Source organism: Bos indicus x Bos taurus, chromosome 18 (assembly GCF_003369695.1).
Source record: "Bos indicus x Bos taurus breed Angus x Brahman F1 hybrid chromosome 18, Bos_hybrid_MaternalHap_v2.0, whole genome shotgun sequence".
NCBI classification, from domain to species: domain Eukaryota; kingdom Metazoa; phylum Chordata; class Mammalia; order Artiodactyla; family Bovidae; genus Bos; species Bos indicus x Bos taurus.
In genome coordinates, this window is record NC_040093.1 from 13,594,726 (window position 1) to 13,619,930 (window position 25,205).

General features: G+C 45.9%; 1 protein-coding gene across 9 annotated transcripts; it reads left to right on the forward strand.

Annotated features, from left to right (window-relative positions):
• The first annotated feature begins 19 nt into the window (after window positions 1–19).
• On the forward strand, window positions 20–23,415 carry ZNF235 (zinc finger protein 235). 9 transcript variants are annotated; one of them, XM_027515563.1, is made up of 5 exons: window positions 20–181; window positions 8,409–8,474; window positions 12,715–12,841; window positions 13,682–13,774; window positions 20,560–23,415. In XM_027515563.1, exons 2-5 carry the CDS (start codon window positions 8,460–8,462, stop codon window positions 22,524–22,526), a joined length of 2,202 nt encoding a protein of 733 aa, XP_027371364.1. In that variant the 5' UTR covers window positions 20–181; window positions 8,409–8,459; the 3' UTR covers window positions 22,527–23,415. The 9 variants fall into 9 exon arrangements, with proteins under 9 accessions (XP_027371364.1, XP_027371366.1, XP_027371370.1 ...); XM_027515569.1 differs by lacking the exon at window positions 20–181 and adding an exon at window positions 2,013–2,131; XM_027515562.1 differs by lacking the exon at window positions 20–181 and adding an exon at window positions 5,334–5,759.
• Window positions 23,416–25,205: the final 1,790 nt, after the last annotated feature.

Sequence of the window (25,205 nt, forward strand, 5' to 3'; positions counted from 1 at the left end):
GGGAGTTGGTGATGGACAGGGAAGCCTGGCATGCTGCAGTCCATGGGGTTGCGAAGAGTCGGCATGATAGCGACTGAACTGAACTGAATACTTCTGAATCAACAGTCTACACCAGCTGACACTGGTAGAAGTTTCAGATGCATCCAGGTACACATGGAACAAAGAAGGCAAACCAGTCGAGGTAAGACTGAGATCTTGTGTTCCTTAAATTTTCCAATGCAGTTCAGGCCAATCCTCTTTCAAGATCTCCATTTTTAACTCACACATTGCTCCCATTCTGTAACAATTTTTATTTTCTTCCCATAGTTCAAGCTTCACTTTTCTCTCCTATACAAGGTATTTTCTTGACAATAGCTTATTAGGATCAGATCAGATCAGATCAGTTCCTTAGTCGTGTCCAACTCTTTGCGACCCCAGGAATCGCAGCACGCCAGGCCTCCCTGTCCATCACCACCTCCCGGAGTTCACTGAGACGCAAGTCCATTGAGTCAGGGATGCCATCCAGCCATCTCATCCTCTGTCGTCCCCTTCTCCTCCTGCCCCCAATCCCTCCCACCATCAGTCTTTTCCAATGAGTCAACACTTCGCATGAGGTGGCCAAAGTACTGGAGTTTCAGCTTTAGCATCATTCCTTCCAAAGAAATCCCAGGGCTGATGTCCTTCAGAATGGACTGGTTGGATCTCCTTGCAGTCCAAGGGACTCTCAAGAGTCTTCTGCAACACCACAGTTACATGAAAAAAGAGGGGGGAGTGATAAAAGGGAAAACTGGGCTCAGTCAGCAGCACAGAATTCATCCAAATTGAACCCACTTATTCATAACACCCAAGGGCTTCATGACAGTAAGCACTACCTTGCAGCCACTCTAGAAACTGGAGAAAGAAACTTCTGGTCAGGCAAGCTGTCAGTGGTGCTCAGTCCGCTAGAGCTTTTTTTTTTTTTGGTGCCATTTGGGCTCCACAACCATGTCTATCGAATATTTTCCCCTCTAGGACTCTGGGAAATTTAACCCAGATACTTAGAGTAGTATTCCACGTTTCCGTCCTAGAAGACTGGGCTGTAGTCTTCGCTGCCCTAGGCCACTGTAGAAAGTGTTGTCCAGGCGCTCCCCTTAGCCACAAACACTTGGCAGGACCATGGACAGCGGTCTCCCGCGGCATTCTGGGAAGCACCTCTCTGGAGTTCAGAATACTCTAGGGCATTTCCGCCCAGAGGGCCCGGGCAGTGGATGTTGTCTCCTCCCGCATTCTGGGAAGTGTAGTGCTGGAACTCCGTGGTGTCCCAGGCACTTCCGTTCCCAAAGGGCCGTGACGGGGTATTCTGGGAAACATTGATCTAGGGCACCTGGTAGTTGCAGGCACTTCCGGCCCAGGCGGATGAGGTTGTGACTAACTCTTCCTTTGTAGTGATTGTCAGTTTCGCTTCCGGCAACTTTTCCGAACTTAAGAGTTGCTCTGCAAGCAGCAGCAAACCGGTTGTGGGTTTAAGGAGAAAAAGGATGTTTGAGGTGTAAGGACGACATTTTTAGTTCAATTAGACGGAGTCGGCTAGAGTTTGGGGAGATATCCTCACACGGAGTTGGGCGCGGGGCCCGGGTTGCAGTCCCTTCCATGCTCAGTTCCCCCAGCTAACCTCTCCCATCTGTTAGCTATTTTCTAGCAGTGTAATATTGCATAAATTTTATAATCTCTCTATGCCTGTTTGCACATCTATAAAATGGATTAATAGCAATTCTTTCCTAGTAGCGTTGGAAGCCCTTCTGTGGTTCATTTGAGCCATGATGATATTTCACAAATTCCTTTCCTTCCCCAGCCCTGACTTCATAAGGACTTGCACTGACGTGAAGGGAGTGGTCACTTCCTTGCAATACTTTGGCTACTTGAATCGAAGAACTGATTCATTTGAAAAGACCCTGATTCTGGGAAAGATTGAAGGCAGGAGGAGAAGGGGATGACAGAGGATGAGATGGTTGGATGGCATCACCAACTCGATGGACATGAGTTTCAGCAAGCTCTGCGAGTTGGTGATAGACAGGGAAGCCTGGCGTGCTTCAGTCCATGGAGTTGCAAACAGTCGGACTCAACTGAACTGGAGGGAGTGACTGACCCCTCGGCTCCTGGCCCAGGGCCCCATGTGAGTAGGACTTGGCATTCTTCTCCTGTAAAGATACTCGCACTATTTATTTGGTTGTGAGGGATGCCAGTAGTTACACCTTAGTTAAGTTCCAGTCTAAGGGCTTTATACAAATTACATTTAGGGTGACCAGATGAAAAGTGTTATTTACTGTTTAGGAATAGTAATACTTTTTAAAAATTACTTTAAAACTTTGATTAGTCTATTTTTAAAATAAACCAATAACAGAACTAGCTTTTATGAGAAAACGGTATTTCCAAAAACAAATTTAACAAGAGTAGCAATGTTTTACATTTTTGCAAATCTTTTTGTTTTTTATGAGAAAAAAAGCTGGATTTTCATATCTTCTGTTACCTGTGGTGATATATTATTTTGGTTGAAGTAATGACAAAAACCCAGCCCCACAGTTATAATTAAGAAAGAAAAGATTGATAGACTTTACAGGTAATGCTCACCTTTGATACTGCACCCAAGTTCCGTATGTGATAGTTTCTTAAGGTTATTGCAGTGTACAACCTGAAACCATCTCAGAGTATCTTCTTACTCTATTCCATTAAAATTCTTTGGTTTGTCCTGTACTTTTTTGAGTCTTTTTATCTATTCGTGGTTTTGTGAAATTATGCATCCCTCATATGGAAAATACGAAATGACTGAGTTTTATTGATTTCATAATACCTTTAAAAAATCACATTTGTCCATACCATCACCCATCTCATCAGAAAAGTTCTATCTTTAAAGACCTGAAGTCTTTAAGCACTGGGAACCTGTCAAGCTCTTAGCGACACAAATTTTCCAAAATTCTGATACTTTTTTTTTTCTTTTTCTTTTGGACACAATGCATGGCATGAGGGATTACCAGGGATTGAACCGTGCGCCCTACAGTGGAAGTGTGGTGTCTTCACACTGGACCATCAGGGAAGCCCCTTATAGTTTCTTGAAAGCATAAGTTTGGTCATTGGCAACAGATGCTGACAGTAACTTTCTCTGAAGTGCCAGTGCTCACTTCCAAAAGTTCTGCCAAATACCTGGATGTAACCAACTGTAGTTTCCCAGTTCTTTCAAGAAAAGGGTGTTGTCCATAAACAAATGCCTAATTTACCTGAGTTACCAGGTAAAATTAATAACTTTTACTGTTTCATCAAGTATATTCTTAAGCAAAACTATCACTGTTTTTTTCTGAGTGAATGGAAATTAAGAATACAATAACTGGGAATTCCCTGGTGGTCCACTAGGTAGGTCTCCGTGCTTTCACTGCTGAGCTTGGATTCAATCCCTGGTTGGGGAACTAACATCCTGCAAGACATGCGGCACAGTTTTTAAAAAAAGAATACAATAACTGCTTACATATTTGGTAACCACTGTTTTATGACCAAGGGGCCAGCAACTTTAACCAACATTCTTATCTATCCATACTAAATGTAATAGTTTGCATCTACCAGCCCCAAACTCCCAGTGCATCCCCCTCCCACTGCCCACCCTCAGCCCAGCAACCACAATTCTGTCCTGAGTCTGTTTGGTTTTGTAGATAGGTTCATATGTGCCATAGTTTAGGTTCCGCATGTAAGTGATATCATAGGTATTTGTCTTTCTCTTTCTGACCTACTTGGTATGATAATCTCTAACTGGATCCACGTTGCTGCATAAGGCGTTATTTTTATGGCTGAGTAGTGTTCCATTGCATATATACATGTAGCATATCATCTTTATCCATTCGTCTGTTGATAGGCATTTGTTTCTGTGTTTTGGCTGTTGTGAATAGTGCTGCTATGAACATAGGGGTGTATGTATCTTTTTTAATGATAGTTTTGTCTGGGTATATGTCCAGGAGTGGAGTTGCTGGATCATATGGTAAGTCGACTTTTTTTCTGAGGAACCTCCATACTGTTTTTCATAGTGGCTGCACCAACTTACATTCCCACCAGAAGGGTAGGAGGATTCCCTTTTCTCCACACCCTCTCCAGCATTTGTTATTTGTAGACTTTTTAATGATGGCTATTCTGACCAGCACGAGGTAGTAACTCATTGTAGTTTTGATTTGCATATCTAGAATAATTATTGATGTTGGGCATATTTTTCACGTGCCTATTGGCCATCTGTATTTCTTTTCTGGAGAAATATCTCTTTAGGTCTGCCCATTTTTCAGTTGGTTGTTTTTTTGTTATCGAGTTGTAGACATATAATTATTGATAATACTTTCATGATCTAAGACACGTTTCTTTAGAAACAAACCAGCACTAAATGTGTGGTTCCTGTATGTATCACATGGTGACTTTAATCATAATGATGATAATTATTAGCAGCTATGAAGCACTTACTAACAGGCAGAGACTCTAACGCTTTGCACGTATCAGCTTGCATAATCCTCATATGACCCATCCATTACAGGAGAGGGAAGAGAGGCACAGAGAGGTTCCTTGAACAATGGCTTGTACTGAGGGTCACACAGCCAGGAAATGGCAGAGCCAGGAGTAAGTCTCAGCAGCCTGGTTGCATTGCCAGGCTCTTGGCCAGCACATCCAACTTTCATTAGGATGTGAAGAAGACACACGTGCTGACAAAGCAAGAGACTTTATTGGGAGGGGACGCCCAGGTGGAGAGCAGGCAGCTAAGGGAACCCAGGAGGACTGCTCTGCCACGTGGCTCTCAGTCTCGGGTTTTATAGTAATTGGGTTAGTTTCCAGGTTGTCTCTGGCCAATCATTCCTACTCAGGATCCTTCCTGGTGGTGCTCACATTACTCAGCCAAGATGGATTCCAACCAGAAGGATTCTGGGAGGTTGGTAGGACATGTGGACTGGAGTCTTCTCTCTCCTTTTGACCTTTCTCGAAGTCTTCTGATTGGTGGCAGCTTGTCAGTTCTGCACTCTTTACCAGGACCTCCTGGTCCTGGTAACTCGTGCAAGTGGTTACTCTGATGTCTGGCCAGGGTGGGTGGTTTCAGTCAGTGATTCCCCTAACAATACCAACCCCCAGCTGGTTGGTGACCCCTACCTTCCCTCCTACAATTTACTGTTTATATTAACATAACTACTATTACTACTACTAAGTCACTTCAGTTGTGTCCGATTCTGTGTGACCCCATAGACGGCAGCCTACCAGACTCCCCTGTCCCTGGGATTCTCCAGGCAAGAACACTGGAGTGGGTTGCCATTTCCTTCTCCAATGCATGAAAGTGAAAAGTGAAAGTGAAGTTGCTCAGTTGTGTCCGACTCTTCAAGACCCCATGGACTGCAGCCTACCAGGCTCCTCTGTCCAAGGGATTTTCCAGGCAAGAGTACATAACTAGTAAGTTTTGTTGTCATGCCATTATTATTCCAAAAGATTCTTGCCCAAGTAAATGGCTTGAGTTTTAGAGAAACTTCCACAAGCACCCATCCACTCTTCCATCTCATCTAAAGAGAGGGTCAACAATTTCAGCTGTAGTTTCCTCACCTCACAAAAATCGTTGCTGCTCCCACCAGTCCTGGACTACAGCATCCTGACCGTCAAGCAATCCCATTCCTCTTCTGCATTGAAAAACTCACCTTAAATCGAACTTCCAATTATCAGTAAATTCCAACCTTGGCTTCCGGGCTCTGTGCACACCGTCAAGGTGCTGAAGCTCTGTGGAGGTGTTCTTCCTTACTGCGGTAAGCAATAAACTACGTTTCTGTCTCATTAACAAATTTTGTTGCCGATATTTGGGGAGCCAGAATTCGAAGCAAGTGAAAAATCCAGTGTTCCATAAGTTCTGTGTTAGGCAGCCTAGCCTAAGTTACTTTTATATTTCTCATTTCTTAGTCTACCTTTTGTCTTCCCTTAAAAAAATTGTTTTTTAATTTATTTTGGTAGCGCAAGCCTTGCTTTTCTCTCTTATACGGCTGCATTTTTTTAAAGTTCGCATTTACAGCATTATTTTCTCATGAGTTTTAATAACTGAATAAAACAGAAAGGAATTTGACAGGTCCAGCACCTGCGACTTTAAATCCGAACCTTCTCCAGTCAAAACCCAAGACAGCTGGTGGGAAGCAGGGGCGAACTTCATTCTAGGAAATGTAGTCCGGGAGTTGCGTGAAATCTGAGGCGCTTCGTGGGGATTCTGGGAAGTGTAGTCCGGGAACTGTGTATAGCCCAAGGCACTTCCGCTTTGGGAAGGCCAGGTTGGGGCCGAGATTGCTTCCCGGGAGGTGAGTTAACCCAGCGTCCCTGCAATCCTTGCCGGCCTCTGCGTGGGGCCAGCAGAGACCCGGTCCTCGCTCCTGGGGCAGGGAATCCTCGGCGATCGGCGGGGAGCGGCAGGGAGCCGCGGCGCTCCCCTGGAGTCGCGAGTTGGGGGCGGGCTCGCGTCCTGCGTCGAGTTTGAGGGTCTCCCGCGCTCTGCTCCCTCAGCCGTCCTCGGGGAACCAGGGGCCAGCTCTGTCGCTTTCTTGGGCAAATTATTGAGCGGCTTGTGTAATCTCTCTGCCTGTTTCCTCGGGTTAGTTCTTTCGTAGTGGTGGTCTTCTGAGGATTGAGATTATATTTGAAAAGAACAGGGCTGAGTACGGTAAGATGTTGGATGTTACCATAAAGTCCACTAAACACTCAGGCGCCCTGTTGTTTGGGAAGTTCCTGCGAGCGGAGATGGGGTCGGAGCTCCAGCAGCAGCCCCGCTGTCCTTTCCCTCGTCACTGACCGTGGGTTTGGTCCTGGATTCCTGGACTCTTTCTGGACACTTGTTTAGGAAGGAAAGTTGTTTTCAGCTGGATTCAGGGAAAACTCCTCTGTGGCTTATCCCAGACAGAGAAATTATAACAGCGGAGTCTGGCTGATTGTTTCTCAAAAGCCGGTAAAGAGACCAGATTGGTGGAAAGGAAAGTTTGCTTTATTTTGGATGCTGGCAAGGAGAGGAATACCTGTCCAAAGACTGAGTACCCCCACCCCCAGTCAGTGGGCAAGATCTTTTATAGACGGAGGGAGGAGGGGACGACCTGCAGTAACAGCACAGTCAGCTGTGACAGTCATCTGGAAATTGATCATCAGTGGTCTGACTAGCATCATCTTAGTTGTTTTAGGTACAGCTACTCTTCACTTCCAGGGTTGGTTGGTTCCCATTTCATTGAGGCCAGTTCTTCGGATGGCAGCTTATGTCATGGCCACAGTCTGGTCATCATGTAGTTAACTTCTTCCACCTGGTGGAGGTTCCAGTAGCTAGAAGACAGCTTGCTCACAGGATACAACTCCGAATATTACCTATAGCCGCTGAGAAGGAGCTAAAGGTCCTTGACTGTGCTTAATGACCAAACTATTGATCATTTGTTCTCCTTGGACTCTTTTCCCTTTTTTTCTGCATATTCTCACTTCTCTGATTAAATTTCTTCTTTGGCTAAAGTTTGTCCACAGACAAAAGGCAGGCTGAGACTATAGGGGGGAGGGACCACAGGGTCCTGCTTCATTTCAGAGTGATCCTGCTCACAGCTTAGCACGGTGCCTGCAGCCTAGCCGGGCCTTAATTTTTTAAAATGCCTAGTATTGTGTAACAACTCTGTGTCATTAATTTAAATGAAGCATGATTTCTTAGTCTTAGGTTTTTATTAGTCATTGTTTACCTTCATGCATATTCTAGAAGAAACTTAGTTGAGTGCCTCCAGCTTAACAACACATGCAAGTAGTTAAGCTTATTAAGGAGGAAAATTCCTTGACCATTTAACCTTCATTAACAACAGTACAAATCACCTGTGAGACCACTTGTCCGAATTAAGACTTTTTTCTGAAAGTGAGGGAAACTCAGGAGCCATCATCTGTGAAGTCAGTGTTTCCTAAGATCCGTCTTCTGTGGAAGTTTTATGAGTCTTAAGAGGACCTCTTGTCGGAAGCTGCAGGCCACAGGGAGTTAGGGCGCTGTTGTGCCCATTTATTTACAAGTAGACTGGACTGAGATCCGAGAGATTAACAGCCCGCTCAAGGTTTATGTGACAAGTAGAAAACAAGCAGAAAGGCCGGAATTGGATCCCAGACATGTTGGCCCCATTAAGTTGTTGGTGCTGCCTGTCTGCATCTCATTTCCTCTGATAGCCAGCCTCAGGAATACCCTGGGAGCTTATAAGAAACACTTAGGGTAGGGCTGTTTCTGGATTGTTCATGAACTCAGGCAGCTGGCCAAGGGGGGCCCAGGGAGCTGGAATCTAGCTCCGTTCTCACGGGGTTATGTCGTCACTGCGATTGCCGAGAGAAAGGGGACCCTCTTCCTGTACATTTAGCCCCACGTGCTCCAGCCATCCCGGCAGCTGTCTCACCGTGGCTTTCTTTCCCTTCCCCAGTTTTACCTTCCCAGAACTCGGCCTTTCCCCAGAAGGAAGAGGGAGAAAAAAATGACCAAACTCCAGGTGAGTCGGATATGCCTGTTTCTTAAAATGACATCTCATTTCACAAAGACTGGACATGGTTTTCTCCTGCTCAGGAAAGGTAAGAGGGAACCAAAGGCACCTGAGGAACTGTGTGACGGGCCCTTGCTTTTTATTTCCAAATAATGGTGTGAGAATATTTAAAAAAAAAAATACTTACTTGGCTGCATCAGGTCTTAGTTGCATCACATGGGATGTTTTCTTGCAGGACAGTCTCTAGTCATGGCTCCCGGCTTCAGTACTTGTGACCCATGGGCCTAACTGATTGCACCGCGACATGTGGGATTTGTCCCCCCACCAGGGATCAAACTGGAGTCCCTTGCACTGCAAGGTAGATTCTTAACCACTGGACCACTAGAGATGTCTCCAAAATTAATATTGTTAAAAAATAAAAAATAGCTCCCACATTATAAACATGTTTACAAATCAGTTTTCATCTTCCCACATTCCTTTTCATTTGTATTTACGTGTATAGATTTGTGATTATAGTTTCAGTACCATTTGGGATTTTTAAAATTTGATTGTATAGCACCTGCAACTTAAATGGTCATATCACTTTCCATAATTTACCTAATATTTTTCCCTGTTGTCCATATTTATGTGGTTAATGAATTTCAAAGGGCTTCCCTGGTGACTCAGTGATAAGAACCCACATGTAAGGCAGGAGACTTGGGTCCAATTCTTGGGTCGGGAAGATCCCCTGGAGAAGGAAACGGCAACCCACCCCAGTATTCTTGCCTGGAGAATCCCGTGGACAGAGGAGCCTGGCGGGCAACAGTCCATGGGGTTGCAAAGAGCTGGACACGACTTAGCAACTAAAAAACAATGAATTTTACCATTTCAAAATGTTCGCAGTGACAGTTTTCCTTCATATAACCTTTCTTCCCAAACAGGAATTCTGAGTGCTCTGCCATTTTCTTTCTAAAATTTTCAGAGCTCATTTTTCTCATGGGGAGCCTCAAGTTTTGTGTCTAAATTGTCTAAAATATGGTTTAGTGTAACAGAATCCAACTGATATTGAACTCAGAGAAAATAGTTTTGTTTTCAGACAAAAAGAACTAGAGGTTTTTTTTTTTTTCCTTTGAGTAATTTATTTATTTATTTGGCTGTGCTGGGTCTTAGTTGCAGCATGTGGGATCTAATTCCCTGACCAGGGATCAAACCCCGGCCCCCTGCATTGGGAGCGTGGAGTCTTAGCCACTGAACCACCAAGGAAGTTCCAAGAAAGACTAGATTCTGTAATTCTGAGTTACACGTGTATCTATTATAGTTAAGTGTCTGTTTTATTCATTGCCGTATGAATATATTTTAGAGGGACACACTTGAGTTTGGAGAGTCTAGTAGCATCAGGGACTTACCAGACATTTACTCTATGGAGCAACTGTGTAAGGATATGTGTGTGTGCTCAGTCGTGTCCGATTCTTTGTGACCCCATGGACTATAGCCCCCCAGGCTCCTCTGTCCATGAATTTTTCCAGGCAAGAATACTGGAGTGGGTTGCCATTTTCTTCTCCAGGAGATCTTCCCGACCCAGGGATTGAACCCGAGTCTCCTGCATTGGCAGGCGGGTTCTTTACCATAGATGCCTTGTATCTGCATTACAGCTAAAATACAGTTAGCTGTATTAAGATACAGTTAAAATACAGCTTCATTTTAACAGATTTGTGAGCTTTCAGTTTCCTATTAAAATCTGCTCAGTCCCCAGCTGACACCAGAGTTTCCATTGCCTGGGCTAGATCTTTTCAGGAGTTGGATGAGGGTAAATGGAGAGAGCCAGGAGAAGAGACTGCTCTATTCTGGGCCCTGAGGCCGAGTCGTGTAGACACCTGGCAGGGCCGGTGGCTGGAGGACTCCAAAAATAACACTCCCCTCACCTCACGTCCTGCCTTTTCTAAGTGCCTACCTCTTCTTTGCCAGATGTGCCAACTAGTTGTTTAATACATCAGTGCTCAGGACTCCAGTCAGAGCAAGTGCAGAGATGAGCGAAACCTTTAGGGAAATAGTCTCATTTGTTTATCTGTGGCTCTGCTGAGTCTTTTTTGTTGCTGCCTGCAGGCGGTGAGCGGGCTTCTCACTGCTGTGGCTTCTCTTGTGGAGCACGGCCTCTGGAGCTCGGGCTTAGTAGTTACGGTGCAAGGGCTTAGTTGCCCCGCAGCGTGTGGAATCTTCCTGGAACAAGAATTGAAACTGGGTCCCCTGCATTGGCAGGCAGATTCTTTCTTTTTTAAAAAATGTTTTGTGCTGTGCTCAATCGCTCAGTCATGTCGGACTCTTTGCGGCCCTGTGGTACGTTACTTTATTTACTGGGTCTTTGCTGTGTTCGGGCTTTCTCTAGCTGCAGAGAGCGAGGGCTACTCTCTATTTTTGGTGCACGGGCTTCTCACTGCGGTGACATCTCTCATTGCAGTGCAGGGGCTCTAGGCACGTGGGCTCAGTGGTTGTGGTGCACGGGCTTAGTGCCCAGAAGCATGTGGGATCTTCTCGGACCAGGGATGGAACTACTATCCCCTACCTTGGCAGGTGGATTCTTTTTTTTTTTTTAACTGGAAGGATAATTGCTTTAGAGTATTGCATTTGGCAGGTGATTCTTAACCACTGGACCACCAGGGAAGTCCCTCAGTTCAGTCGCTCAGTCGTGTCCGACTCTTTGCAACCCCATGAACTGCAGCATGCCAGGCCTCCCTGTCCATCACCAACTCCCAGAGTTCACCCAAACTCATGTGCATCGAGTCAGTGATGCCATCCAGCCATCTCATCCTCTGTCATCCCCTTCTCCTCCTGCCCCCAATCCCTCCCAGCATCAGGGTCTTTTCCAATGAGTCAACTCTTCTCATGAGGTGGCCAAAGTATTGGAGTTTCAGCTTTAGCATCATTCCTTCCAAAGAACACCCAGGACTGATCTCCTTTAGAATGGACTGGTTGGATCTCCTTGCAGTCCAAGGGACTCTCAAGAGTCTTCTCCAACACCACAGTTCAAAAGCATCAATTCTTCGGCACTCAGCTTTCTTCACAGTCCAACTTTCACATCCATACATGACCACTGGAAAAACCATAGACTTGACTAGATGGACCTTTGTCCCTAGAGGTGCATATTTTTTGATAGGCAGTTGCTACTTCTTGGAACTTAACCTAAGGAAATAACCAGACAGGTTGGCTGAGGTCTATATGAAAATATGATTGTTTGTTTTTGCAGCATCTTCAATAGGTTTAAATCCTTAAATTTTTGTATCATTTATTTGGAATGATTAAATGTATTTTTCACTTGGGCGAAGTACCAGGCAGACACAAATAATGATAATAGGAATAGTGGTGGCTGACATTTGTTGAATATTTATTTAATGACACGTGTCAGGTACTATCCTAAATCTTTTGCACATTCTCATTTAATCCCTTCAAGTACCCTATGGTGAGTCGCCTTTTTATTTTTAAAAAATGTAATTATTTATTTGACAGCATTGGATCTTAGTTGCAGCATGTGGAATCTAGTTCCCTGACCAGGGATTGAACCTGAGCCCCCTCTATTGGGAGTTCTGACTTCGCCACTGGACCACCGGGGAAGTCCCTGATGTTCTTTTGTGCAGATGAGGAGATTGAGGGATTGAAAAGTTAGGTGACTTGTCCAAGACCGTAAAGTTAGAAGTGGAGCCAGAGAGTGTGAACTGAAGCATTCAGTCTCCAAAACCTGTGTTCTTCACCTTGGCACTGAACGCTGCTGCACTGATAGATATGGCACGCTCCTGAGACAGAATGAACTATATACCTGCCTCCACTCGAGGTGCTGAAGGCTGGTTAGATGGGCAGGCATTGACAAAATTGTGGTACTGCCCACTCAGAGGAGGAGATGGGCACTGTTAAATACTATTGGGAGCCAGTGAACTCAATATTTCTTACAAAACGTGGCACTTTCAAATTGTAAAATGCATGTATACCATGATTGAAGGACGACATTTCTAGAGACACGACCATACAAAGGGCGCTGTGTTGCGTGCACGCAAGGTTTTAGAATTTTTCTTTTTCATTCCTTCCTCCACCATCCCCCTCCCACTCCCTGCATCTCTGGTGTGACTGTGGAAGGGGAAGAGGAAACTGTCTCCTAAAAGGAGGTTCAGGTCACTTAGAATCTGGAACAGCTTCCCATGTGTCTCCTCCACCGTCTCCGTGCTGCTCTTCCCTCAAAGGCAGTTGGTTGTAGGACTGAGGCTACATGTGTTTGGTGTCGTAGGAGGCATTGACCTTCAAGGATGTGGCTGTGACCTTCACCGAGGAGGAGCTGGGGCTGCTGGACTTGGCCCAGAGGAAGCTGTACCGAGACGTGATGCTGGAGAACTTCCGGAACCTGCTGTCTGTGGGTGAGGATGGCGCCCTGTGACTTGGCATCACCCCCGTAGGGTTCCCTACGTCGGCACTACTGACTTTTGGGGCCAGGTGATCTGTCGTGGAGACTGTCCTGAGCATTTTAGGATGTTTAGTAGCGTCCCTGGCCCTCTGCCCACTACTTCAAGACTTTGGGACTCCTCAGAGACCAGTTTTCCAGTCCCTTTGGAAAACAGAGACAAAATGTTCCTAGTCTTTGTTCCAAGGTAAACATTAGTCTTTTGTAAATGAATTGTGTGAACAGTCGAGCTTGACTGCACCTGGCTCCTTATTTCATATTATAGCTTGCTTTTTTTTAAATCCCAAATTTAACCCTCTCCTTGAAACTTCCCCAGGTGGTCCAGTGGTTAAGAATTCGCCTCCCAATGCAGGGGGTGTGGGTTCGATCCCTGGTTGGGGAGCTAAGATCCTACATGCCTTGCAGCCAAAAAAAAAAAAAAAACACACAAAACCCTTTCCTATTATATCTTTTGTAAACTTGTGGGTCCTGATCCATTGGTGCATCATGAAATTAGTAAATTGCTTTAGCATTCTTACCATAATGTAGAATAAAGTAGCAACATCAGAGCCCCTCGGCCAGAATGGTGCACATTGTAGCGGTAACTGCAGTGCTTACAGTAAGGAGTGTGGGAGACTACAAAGGATGTGATGACCACAACGAGAGCCAGGTCATTCTGGCTTTTATTTCAGTAGTTTGTGTGGGGTAGTCACTAAGGAGACTATATGTATTTTTCACAGTGGGTCTGATGAAAAATGTTCATCATGGGATTGGAACCAGAATTGTTCAGTACTTTCCCCCCTGCTTTTTTTCTCAGGGCACCAGTCCTCCAAGCCAGACATGATATCCGAGTTGGAGAGAGAGGAGTTCTGGATGACAGAGATCCAGCCCCAGAGAGGAGGGTGTTCAGGTGAGAACAGCGCGGCCGGGCCGTTCCCCGGCGTCTGTCTGGAGCATCTGTGTCTTCTCCATGCGGCAGCCAGAGCGGCCCTTTGAAGAGCTCAGTCACCGCACAGTCTGGCGCTCCGGTCCTCCCGTGCCGCCCCCAGCATCCACTCCACTAGGAAAAGGCCGCTGTGTTTAAGGGCCCCCTCGCCCAGCCGTGCCGTCCTGCACTTCCCTCCTGTCACATCCCCTCCCATGTCCTCTGTTCTCACATCCGAGGTTTGTGTTTGTACACGAGGATCGTTTCCTCTTTTTCCTCTGGCCGGAAGGCTGCTAGCCCACAGACCTCCGACCCCTCATCCTCTGCTCAGAAGGTGTCTCACCCACGGCCTTCCCTGGCCGCTCCTTTTACTCTTAATTCATGTTTGTTTGATTTTTTGGCTGCGCTGTGCAGCATGTGGGGATGGAACCCGAGCTCCCTGCAGTGGAAGCAGAGGGTCTTAACCACTGGACCACCAGCAGAGTCCCTGGATTCTGTATGAGTTTTCGGATGAATTTTCCTATTTCTGTGTTGGGATTTTGACAAGCATAGCGTTGAATCTGTAGATCCCTCTGGGTAGCACTGGCGAAGCAGTATTAAATCTCCCCATCTGTGGACCAGCGTTTTGTAGCTTTCAGTGTACAAGCCTTTCGCCTCCTTGGTTCATTCTTAAGTATTTTATTCTTTTTGACGCTATTATAAATGGAATTTTTTTCTTTGTTTTCAAATTGTTCATTGAGGATAGAAATGCAACTAATTTGGGTTTTTTTTAATTGCAGTATAGTTGAGTCACAATGTATTTTCTGTTGTAAACAAAGTGATTGAGATATACATGCACACATTCTTTTCTACATAATTCTTTTCCATTTTGGTTTATCACAGGATATTAAATACAGTTCCCTGTGCTATATAGTAGGACCTTGTTTATCCATGCTGTATATAAAAGCTTTATCTCCTGACCCTGGACTCTCAGTTCATCCCTCCATCCCCCCATGTCCCTTCACAGCCGCCACTCTGTTCTCTATGTCCATGTTTCTGTTTCATAGATAAGTGCATTTGTGTCGGATTTCAGATGTCACACATAAATGACATCGTGTGGTATCTGTCTTTCTCTTACTTCACTTAGTGTGATAATCTCGTTGCAGCCATGTTGCTGCAAGTGGCATTACTTCGTTCTTTTTACGGCTGAGCAGTATTCTATTCTATGTACGTGCTCACCCCATATCTCCTTCATCCGTTCATCTGTCGATGGCTGTGTGCTGCTGTGAATATAGGGGTGCCTGTATCTTTTTGAATTTTCGTTTTGGCTGAATATATGCCCAGGAGTGGGATTGCTGACACACGTGGTAATTCCATTTTCAGTTTTCTGAGAAACCTCCCTACTGTTTTCTACAGTGGCTAGAAATGCAACCGAATCTTTGTATGTTAACATTATACCCTGCTGCTTTGCTGAATTCACTTACTGGTTTTAGCAGTTTTTTTCTGTGTGGAGTCCATATTCCCAGCCAGGCAGGCAGTCACCTCACCCTCTCTGCCCCTCTCCAGTACTTAAACAATCACATGGCCTCAGTGACGTTTTCTACATTTCAAACGTGACATTTATAGAAGTCACAGATCTTGCAGCTGGGTCGACGAGGCGGCTCTGTGTAGGAACAGAGAAGAAGTTACAGAAATGAACCTTCTGCCATTCTAAGTTTAATTTGCATACTTTGGTATTACTCTTAATTTGTCCTTGGTATTATAAGCACCACCTTGTGGATTCCCCGTGGACCAGTAGTGAGGCCTGTGTGCTTTCACTGCCAAGGGCCGGGTTCATTCCCGTGGGTGATGATTGAGGAGGAAAAAGATCTGTACCCTGAAAACTAGTCCCTGTTAGCGTTTCCATGGACCCCTAAGCTGCCTGTTTGCCATCTCCTGGCAAGTGCAGCATCTACTGCAGAAGTGAAGAATCTCATACAGAAAATCAGTTAATTCCAAACGTGTGAATGTGATTAAGATAATCATATACAAAAGCACCAACCTGAGGTATACATGCTAAAAATGAGTTCAGTTTTAACACCCATCTTTTTTTTTTAAACTCCACCAGAGAATTTCCATCATCATGTCTTCTGTTTGATTTCTTTCATCAATATCTTACAGTTTTCAGAGTACAGATCTTTTTCCTCAAGTTTTTTATTCCTAGGTATTTTTTTTGATGCAGTGGTAAATGGGATTTTCCCCTTAATTTCTCTTTCCGATCTTTTGTTGTTAGTGTAGTAGGAATGCAAGAGATTTGTTGTATTAATTTTGTCTCCTGCAGCTTTGCCGAATTCATTGACGAACTCGAGTAGTTTTCTGGTAGCATCTTTAGGATTTTCTGCGTATAGCATGGAGCCATCTTAAGCCGGGTGGCCTCCTCAGTGGTCTTCTGTACCTGCGTCTCAGCTTCTCTGAAAGTGTTCACCCAGGTGCAGCAAGTGCTGCTGGCCACAGCGCAGATACCGCCTCACTCAGCGGGAAGATAATCGAGGGCCATCCTGTCAGGCAGGCTTCTCAGGTGGCTCAGTGGTAAAGAATCTGCCTGCTAAGCAGGAGATGCGGGTTCAATTCTTGGGTTGGGACGATCCCCTGGAAGAGGAAATGGCAACCCACTCCAGTATTCTTGCCTGGGAAATCCCATGGACAGAGGAGCCTAGCGGGCTGCAGTCCATGGGGTCACAAAGAGTCGGACACGATTAAGCAACTAAACAACAATCCTATTAGCAGCAGCCTCGACCAGAAGGTCCACGTATTTCTTTAGGCAGCTAGTGTCATAGCAACGGAATCTGCAGTCTCTTCAAGAATTAAGGTTTCTGATCACAGCCTCACTTACATCTACTCTTAATCAGGGAAGTAGGGCCCTGCCAAAGGAAGCGGATCCTGAATCAGGAAAAGCCTCCCGGTAGGCCCTTTCTAGAGCAGGTAGGGGGCATGGTTATGTAACTGACCAGCATTACCCAGCTGTGTGCCACCATTGAGGCATCCACAGGCCCGAGGAGAAGCATAATCACCCCAGAGAAAGAGGAGCCTTGTCAGGGCACAAACCACTTCTGTGAAGATGGCCCGTTAGTAGATTCATTTGTAAGAACCATTATCTGTTTGTTATCATTCAAACCAGGGGTCTGTTAACTTTTATATAAGGCCAGGACAAAATCTAAATTCCAGTCATTACCCCCTTAGCTGTGGCCTGGGGGGTGCAAGTGACGGTATAATCTCCCCAGGTCAACGCCCGGAGCAAAGAACAGGATTCACGCTTAGTTAAAGCCTGGATCCGGCACGTTGGGCTGAGGCAGTTGTCTACCCTGGTGTCAGCTGCCTCTCGCCTGTGTCACTGTGGTCGGGAGGTCCCCAGCGTACCTTCTAGTTTCCCCGAAGGGGCAGTGGATAAGCACACTTGGTGAGGCCCTTTCTGAAGGGGCATGAGGGCTGCTTTTCTTCTTCCTGATTCCAAATCAGAAGGGGGGAGAAAATTGGAAGTGTTAATTTGAATCAGAGTTAGATATTTGAGGAAACCAGAAAAATTCAGGATCCAGGCCAGTTTACACATATGTGAAAAAAGCTCCAAGACAATTAGCAGGAGTAGAATCTAATAGCCACAAAGGTAAAACCTTTTTTTTTCTTTATAGTTACTCCCCCACCCTTTTTTCTTTAACCAAAGATGATTGCAGTAAAGCTCATTTGTTTGTGTTAAACTTGGCCTGATTGTTTATATAAGCACAGCAGGAAAGGTGACTGATCACATTAAATCTTTTCTAAGATTGCTTTCCTGGAGGCCTGAAAGCCAGGTACCAGCTCAGTTGCTCCAGGCAGTTCCTTGAAGCTGTGTGGGCGCGTCCAAATCTACACCCGTCTCTCAAATACGATATTCCAGTCAAGCCTGGGTAAATGATGGTGTTTCAATTTGTGTCCTGTCACCAGGAGAACAGATTCTTACTGAATTTATGTGAACAGATACACTGTCTGGAAAATAAGGATAGTCACTGAGACTTCCTGAATTCTGGAAGGATCAGTTAAGGATAAAAAATAGATGTCTCAGGGCTAGATGTCCAACGGCTAAGACTCTGCTGTCCATGCAGGGGGCCCGAGTTCAATCCCTGATCAGGGAACTAGATCCCACATGCTGTAAGTAAGAGCTCACATGCTGCAAAGAAGACCTGGTGAAACCAAAGAAATAAGTAAATTTTTTTTTTAAAGTAGATGTCTCATCTTTGCTAACAAAAGTATATTTTACCAGATTGCTGTTAAGTCATAGGTAACCTAAGAGAAAAAGGTCTCTCTAAATCTGGAAAAACAAACAAACAAAAAATAAATAAATAAATAAATCTGGAAAAACAAAAAACATCAGAGCATCCTCCCCAGCCTCTGTTGTCCCATAATTAACACTTAATTCTGCTTGAATTTGTTTTTCCCATTAATTCTTTCAACGTTGCCTGATGATTGAGGTCAACAGGGCAGCAATCCTTCCAAGAAGTTCGTAGGGTTTTCATGTGATTTGCCCGGTTGATGTGGGTGCCTGTATCATTAGAGACTGGAAGGTGCACCCCAAGCAGGAAACTCAGTCTCTAGCAGTTTCTTTGCCACCATGAGGGCTCTGGTCTTGTGGCCGGGAAAGGCTTTACCACCTGGAAGACATCCTGCCTAGTGACCCAGGGCCCCTTGGTCATCCCTAGGGCCCCTTGAATGAATCCCCGCTGCTGCCGAGTAGTCAGAGGATCCACAAAGAGCAGGTCTGAGGCCTCTAGGGACAAAGAGTTTTTGTCCTCCCTAGAGGCCTGTTTTACTTTTTCTTTTAAATTTTTTTAAATTGAGGTAATTAACATTAATTTCAGGTGCACAACATAATGAATCAACATTTGTATACGTGACAAAATGAGTCTAGTTAACATCCATCACCACATGGAATTTTTTTTTCTTGTGATAAAAACTTTTAAGGTCTCCTATCTTAAGGTCTCCTCTCAGCAACTTTCAAATATGCAGTACAGTATTATAACTGTAGTCACCAGGCTGTACAGAGAGTTTTGACTTATAGGTTTTTCTTAAACGCACTGTGGTGAGTGAAGGAATGCAGACACCAACAGTGGGGTTTTCCAGGGAGCTGGAAAGATCAAGCAGCCACCTGGGGTTTTTCCTGGAGCCCTGACTATCCCTTGAATTTACAGCCATTGTTCGCGCATCTCAGTCTGATTCAGGAGCTGGGTGTTGCCAGGTGACAAGGATGTCAGGGTGACAGAAGTCTGGCATTGAGGGGTCGCTCTCTACAAAAGCAGAGTGCACTTCATCCACACACACCACACTGAACAGATGCTGCTGCTGCCTTCGTGTAAAGGTCAGCAAGGGCGCTTCCCTGAGACTCGGGTGCAGTCCTTTCCGTCTGAGCCTCAGTTTTGATGACAGACAATGTTTATAACATTTCAAGCCAGGACACACAATTTCAGGAACACTTGCAACATGTACCACCAGTCCCCAGAAATGGCGAGAAAGATAGTGAACTCAGAATGGTTCTCCCGATGCCATGCTTGTGTTTCTTCTTGACCCAGAACACCCTCAGAAGTTCTGCTTGGGGATCTTGTTGCTGCTACTGATCTGATACGAGACAGAATTCAATGGAGTAAATGTGAAGATCTAAATGGACTTATTCATCAATTCATGAAGCATCCCGGGCTTGTTATGAATAATAAGACACCCATTTCACCCTTAGGGCTCTGAAGCCATTTCAGGAACAGAGACCAAAATATTAGAACAAAGTAAAAAACCAAGTATTGGAACAAAAGACACTCCCATTTTCTTTCCCCTTAGGAGCCGTGAGCCAGGAACCACGGAAGACAATGAAACACCTGTTACAAATCACCACTCACCTATAGCATATAGTGTATAGGAATTGTATGTCGCTTTTTCAGAAGTGGTTTTTTTTGATGCTATATAAATGGAGTTAATCCCACTTTCCAATTACTTCTATTACATCTGAATATATTTTTGTATAATTTTATTTTCTTGTGCAGCAAAAGTTTAAAGTGAAAACAGATAGAGAAAACTTCTGACACAGACCTCAGAAGGGAGCAGAAAGAGTGCCCCAGATTTTCGTACCATCTTGTAGCTTGTGACGTTCCTCTATTCACCTATTCTAAATGCATTTTTGTATATTCCTAAAGACTTTTCTTTATGTAGATTCATAACCTTTGCAAATATATTCTTTGCTTTCCTTCCCAATCTGTATGCCTCTTGCTTCCTTCTGCGTGAATGCGGGGTAGAGATTATAGGGGAGTCTGCGTCCACACAATATGGTTACTGAAACAGTATATTAACAATCACTTGTTGGGGGCGGGGTTTTCCTCTGTTTTATTCATCTTTGTCCTCTTCTCATTCTTTTGGGTAAATCACGTGTGTTGGTGTCACGCTTCCGTGTCTGTCTTGGCTTCTAGCGGCTGTTTTTCAGTCCAGACCCTCCGTCTCTTCCTTGTCTGCATCCACCAAGGATATGGGCACATCTCACTCTCAACTGATCCCAAACAGCACTTTTAAAAATTATTTAATTTTTTCCACTCCCCTGCCATGCTTTTTTAAATGTGGCTTTTTCTTCATTGACGTTCTCTTGGTTTCTGTAGACGTTTGTTTTTCGGAACTCTGATGAAGGCATCTTCCCTAGTCGCTTACTGAATGTTTCCATGGCGGGAGCAACGGCTTGGTGCTGCCTGGCCCACCGTCTTGGTGATGCCATGCTCTCCTTCCTTAATTCCTTATTCTTTCCCTTTCAGGAGGCGGGAATCACGAGATGGCAACTGTTCAGGACACAGGAGTGAGGTGCCTTTCACGGGTAGAGCTTTCATGCTGGCAAATCAGGAGACACGTTGTGAGCAAATCAACTAAAAGCCAAGACTCGGTGATAAATACTCAAGAGAAGAGTTCTCAGTCCCCCAAACAACATAATTCCCCTGCAGGAGTGTCCGCTCAGGCTTCCATGGAAGGCAGCTGTTTCGTGACTCTTATAGAGGATCATTCTGATATTATTGAAAATCAAGAATTTCCAACTGGGAGAGCTCCGAATTCCTGGAGTAAACTCTGTCTGAGCGAGACCCAGAATTACCAGAGGGGTTGTCAGCTGACTTCCATGAAGAACAAGATCTGTATGTTTGCTCCATGTGTTGACTTTTTCCCACGTATCTCCCCCCACCACGATGACCACACAGTGCCCCAAAGAGAGAAGGCTCAGGGCACGAGAGAGTGTGGCAAAGACCTCCTCAAGGCATCACCACTAGCCCAGCGAAGCATCGTTGAGGCTGGACCGAAAGCCTACCCGAGCAATGAGGGTGAGAGAGGACTCGGTGACCGCACCAGCCTGGAGCTTCATCAGCGGCTACACTTGGGCGGGAAGTCCCCGACCCACAGGACGCCCAAGAAGGACCCAGCTCACGGCTCAGCACGCCCCACTCCGCCGGGCGCCCTCCCGGGGACGAAGCGCTACTGGTGCCGTGAGTGCGGGAAGGGCTTCAGCCAGAGCTCCAACCTGCAGACCCACCAGCGCGTCCACACCGGGGAGAAGCCCTACTCGTGCCACGAGTGCGGGAAGAGCTTCAACCAGACCTCGCACCTGTACGCCCACCTGCCCATCCACACCGGGGAGAAGCCCTACCGCTGCGAGAGCTGCGGCAAGGGCTTCAGCCGGAGCACCGACCTCAACATCCACTGCAGGGTCCACACCGGCGAGAAGCCCTACAAGTGCGAGGCGTGCGGCAAGGGCTTCACGCAGAGGTCCCACCTGCAGGCGCACGAGCGGATCCACACGGGCGAGAAGCCCTACAGGTGCGCGGACTGCGGGAAGCGCTTCAGCTGCAGCTCCAACCTTCACACGCACCAGCGGGTGCACACGGAGGAGAAGCCCTACAAGTGCGAGGAGTGCGGCAAGCGCTTCAGCCTGAGCTTCAACCTGCACAGTCACCGGCGCGTGCACACGGGCGAGAAGCCCTACAAGTGCCAGGAGTGCGGCAAGGGCTTCAGCTCCGCCTCCAGCTTCCAGAGCCACCAGCGGGTGCACACGGGCGAGAAGCCCTTCCGCTGCAGCGAGTGCGGGAAGGGCTTCAGCCAGAGCTCCTACTTCCAGGCCCACCAGCGCGTGCACACCGGGGAGAAGCCCTACAAGTGCGAGGTGTGCGGCAAGCGCTTCAACTGGAGCCTGAACCTCCACAACCACCAGCGCGTGCACACGGGCGAGAAGCCCTACAAGTGCGAGGAGTGCGGCAAGGGCTTCAGCCAGGCCTCCAACCTCCAGGCCCACCAGAGCGTCCACACCGGGGAGAAGCCGTTCAAGTGCGCCGCGTGCCAGAAGCGGTTCAGCCAGGCCTCGCACCTGCAGGCACATCAGAGAGTCCACACCGGGGAGAAGCCCTTTAAGTGCGGTACCTGCGGCAAGGCCTTCAGCCAGAGGTCGAACCTTCAAGTCCATCAGATAATTCACACGGGCGAGAAGCCCTTCAAGTGCGAGGAGTGCGGGAAGGAGTTCAGCTGGAGCGCGGGGCTCAGCGCCCACCAGCGGGTGCACACGGGAGAGAAACCCTACACTTGCCAGCAGTGTGGCAAGGGCTTCAGCCAGGCCTCGCACTTCCACACCCACCAGAGGGTCCACACGGGGGAGAGGCCCTACATATGTGACATATGTTGTAAGGGCTTCAGCCAGAGATCACATCTTGTTTACCACCAGAGGGTCCACGCAGGAGGGAATCTATAGGGGTTGGGGGTGTGGAACTGGCCTCAGTGAGAACCCACCTCTTCACCTCTGTTGGAAAAGTCCTGTCCCAGGGGTCATGGGAGGTTCCTGTGGGCCTCAGAAGCTCCGAGGCATCTTCATGGGAAAGAAGTTGTAGAAAGGCAGTGTTGGCAAGTTTCAGCCGGGAGGTGACCTCTTTGTATTCTATAAATATGGTCAGTAGTTACACCAGAACCCTGAGGGCCCTCTCAAGATGTGACTCGAGAAGAATCATTGCCCTTTTCCTGGGAGAGAAGGCTTAAACATGAAGGTTTTCTGGGCAGGACTTGAACTAACAGAAGTATAGTGCAGACGGTCAATGCCAACTGCAGGGTGCCCTGCGCACAGGGCGGGCTGTTGGTCGCCACTCCGGCTCTACCGTGTAGAGCTGTGTGTGGCTTCTAATAGGTCCCTGGCGATTACTGAACCAAGTGGAGAAAAACCCTCTAATCAGGACAGATATTTGAAAATTCTAGTCCGTTCCCTAAATTGTAACAACATACTCAAGAGGAATCCTGCAAGTCGCCTTAATAAAATTAATTTCAGGAAACATTCATTGACAGAATCACATTAATACTGCCACCCCCAACACTATAGATTTGGACAAGGCTTGTGAATGGCCACCAGCCTCCATCCAGCTTCAGTCATATGTATGGAATTACCCATTGTGAGCAGTGTAATATTGAGTATCATTAGCTTGTATTTTATACACCGAAAGACTTTTTATTAGTCTAATAACATATTACAATTTATATGATGGGAAATTTTGTACCCTAACTTGTTACGGTAGGGTGTTACTGTAACTGAAAGTGTTAAAAGTAGTTACTAGTGACAAAAAGTTTCTTAGTAAACTTGAATTGTTAATAATTGATTTCTTTGTACAGTTTCCATTCAGGTCCTGGTCACAGTGTCTTTTCTATGCATGACCCTTCGTCCACACTTCTTCAGGCAGTGGGTTTGGCAGAAACCAAGGATATTGTTGGTCACGTTCCACCCAGTTGTTCCTTCCCTAAAAATGGGGTGGGGTAGACAAGAATGCTTTTGGATTTTGAGATTTCATGTACACAGCATTCTGTGTTCAAGGATTGAACGTCTTAGTGAACATTCACTGGTTAATATATATCAAAATACTCTGACCTGGCAAGTCCTAGCAGTAGGGGTTTTGCTTACACAGAGGAAGATCGTCTCACTTGTTCAAGGGGCCTCCCTAGTGGCCTGGTGGTCAAGAATCCACCTGCCGACACAGGAGATGCAGGTTCAATCCCTGAGTCAGGAAGATCCCCTGGAGAAGGAAATGGCAACCCACTCCAGTACTCTTGCCTGGGAAATTCCAGGGACAGAGGAGATGGGGTCACAGAGTCGGGTGCGACTGAGCATGCAAGGAAAATTGTACATAAAGATGCTTATACTGATTTAAAAAGGGGTGGGGGGGGACAAAATACTTACATAAATATATTCTAATAATACACAGCCATGGAAAATATGTTACAGGTTGTGATGACAGGAAAAAAGATGTTCGTGAGAAAGTGAGGTGAGAGTTCCTGGTGTAGTCTAGGTCATTAAAGGATGTATATACCTAATGATGTGATCAAGGGCACAGAGGTGTACCCAACCGTGTGATCATGGGCACGGAGATGACAGGTGGAGCGGTACTGATTAATATGCTACCTGGTTTACTCCAGCAGAGGTTGGGATGGATTTTCTTTACCTTTTTGAAAAATTATTTTACAGTGACCATTACCCATTTTACCAAAGCAGTAAAACTGGGACAGCAAAGTTACTGAATGAAAATCCCTTAAGCGCTTTATCTCACAGCATGTAAACCTGTGTCATGGATGTACACAGAAGGGTGTTCACCGTTAGCATCACTGGTAGCAGCACACGCTGCATTCATCAGCTGGATCTGACAGAACAATCTGTGGCTTATCCCTTCGGTGGAATATGATACAGCATCAAACAGGAAAAGGTAGATTCACAGTTACTGACATTAGTAGGTATGCAGAATATCCTGAGGAAAGTGGGCAGAGGCAAAGAATTCTGTATGAAATGTTTCACATAATGCCCTCCTTTTAAAGGTAACTAGATCATACACATATATGTCACAATAAAGATACATCACAGATACCTAAGGGTATTATTGTAAATTTTTAATTTTTTGAAATTAAAGTGTTTTAGAGCATTTTAGTTCATTCTAAACACTCAGAAAGAAGAAAAATAGAAATCTCATATATACTTTTTGAGTAATGTGATTACAAGCAAGCCTATTTATCTAATAGCTGAACTGAGAACCCAGGGAGCCTTGGCCTGTCTTTACAAATCGGCATGGCCTCCAGCATGACCGCATCACAGTAACTGGACTGGACAAGGGGCTGAGTCTGCTGAGAAAAACCAGCAGACACACTATGGCCTTTGCTGATCTGACTGTGGAAGTAACACTGTCAGCCAGTCTGTAGAAATAGTCACAAAAGCCTGCCAGGATCAAGGGGAGGGGATATGGACCCCACCTGAGGTGAGGGATGTCAAAGAATTACCAAACATAATAAGACTATCATACATTGCTACAAAACTTTCTAATAAACAGTTCATTCAAATTCCAGTTACTCCTATATATATACACACACACACACACACACACACACACACGTGTGTATGTATAACATT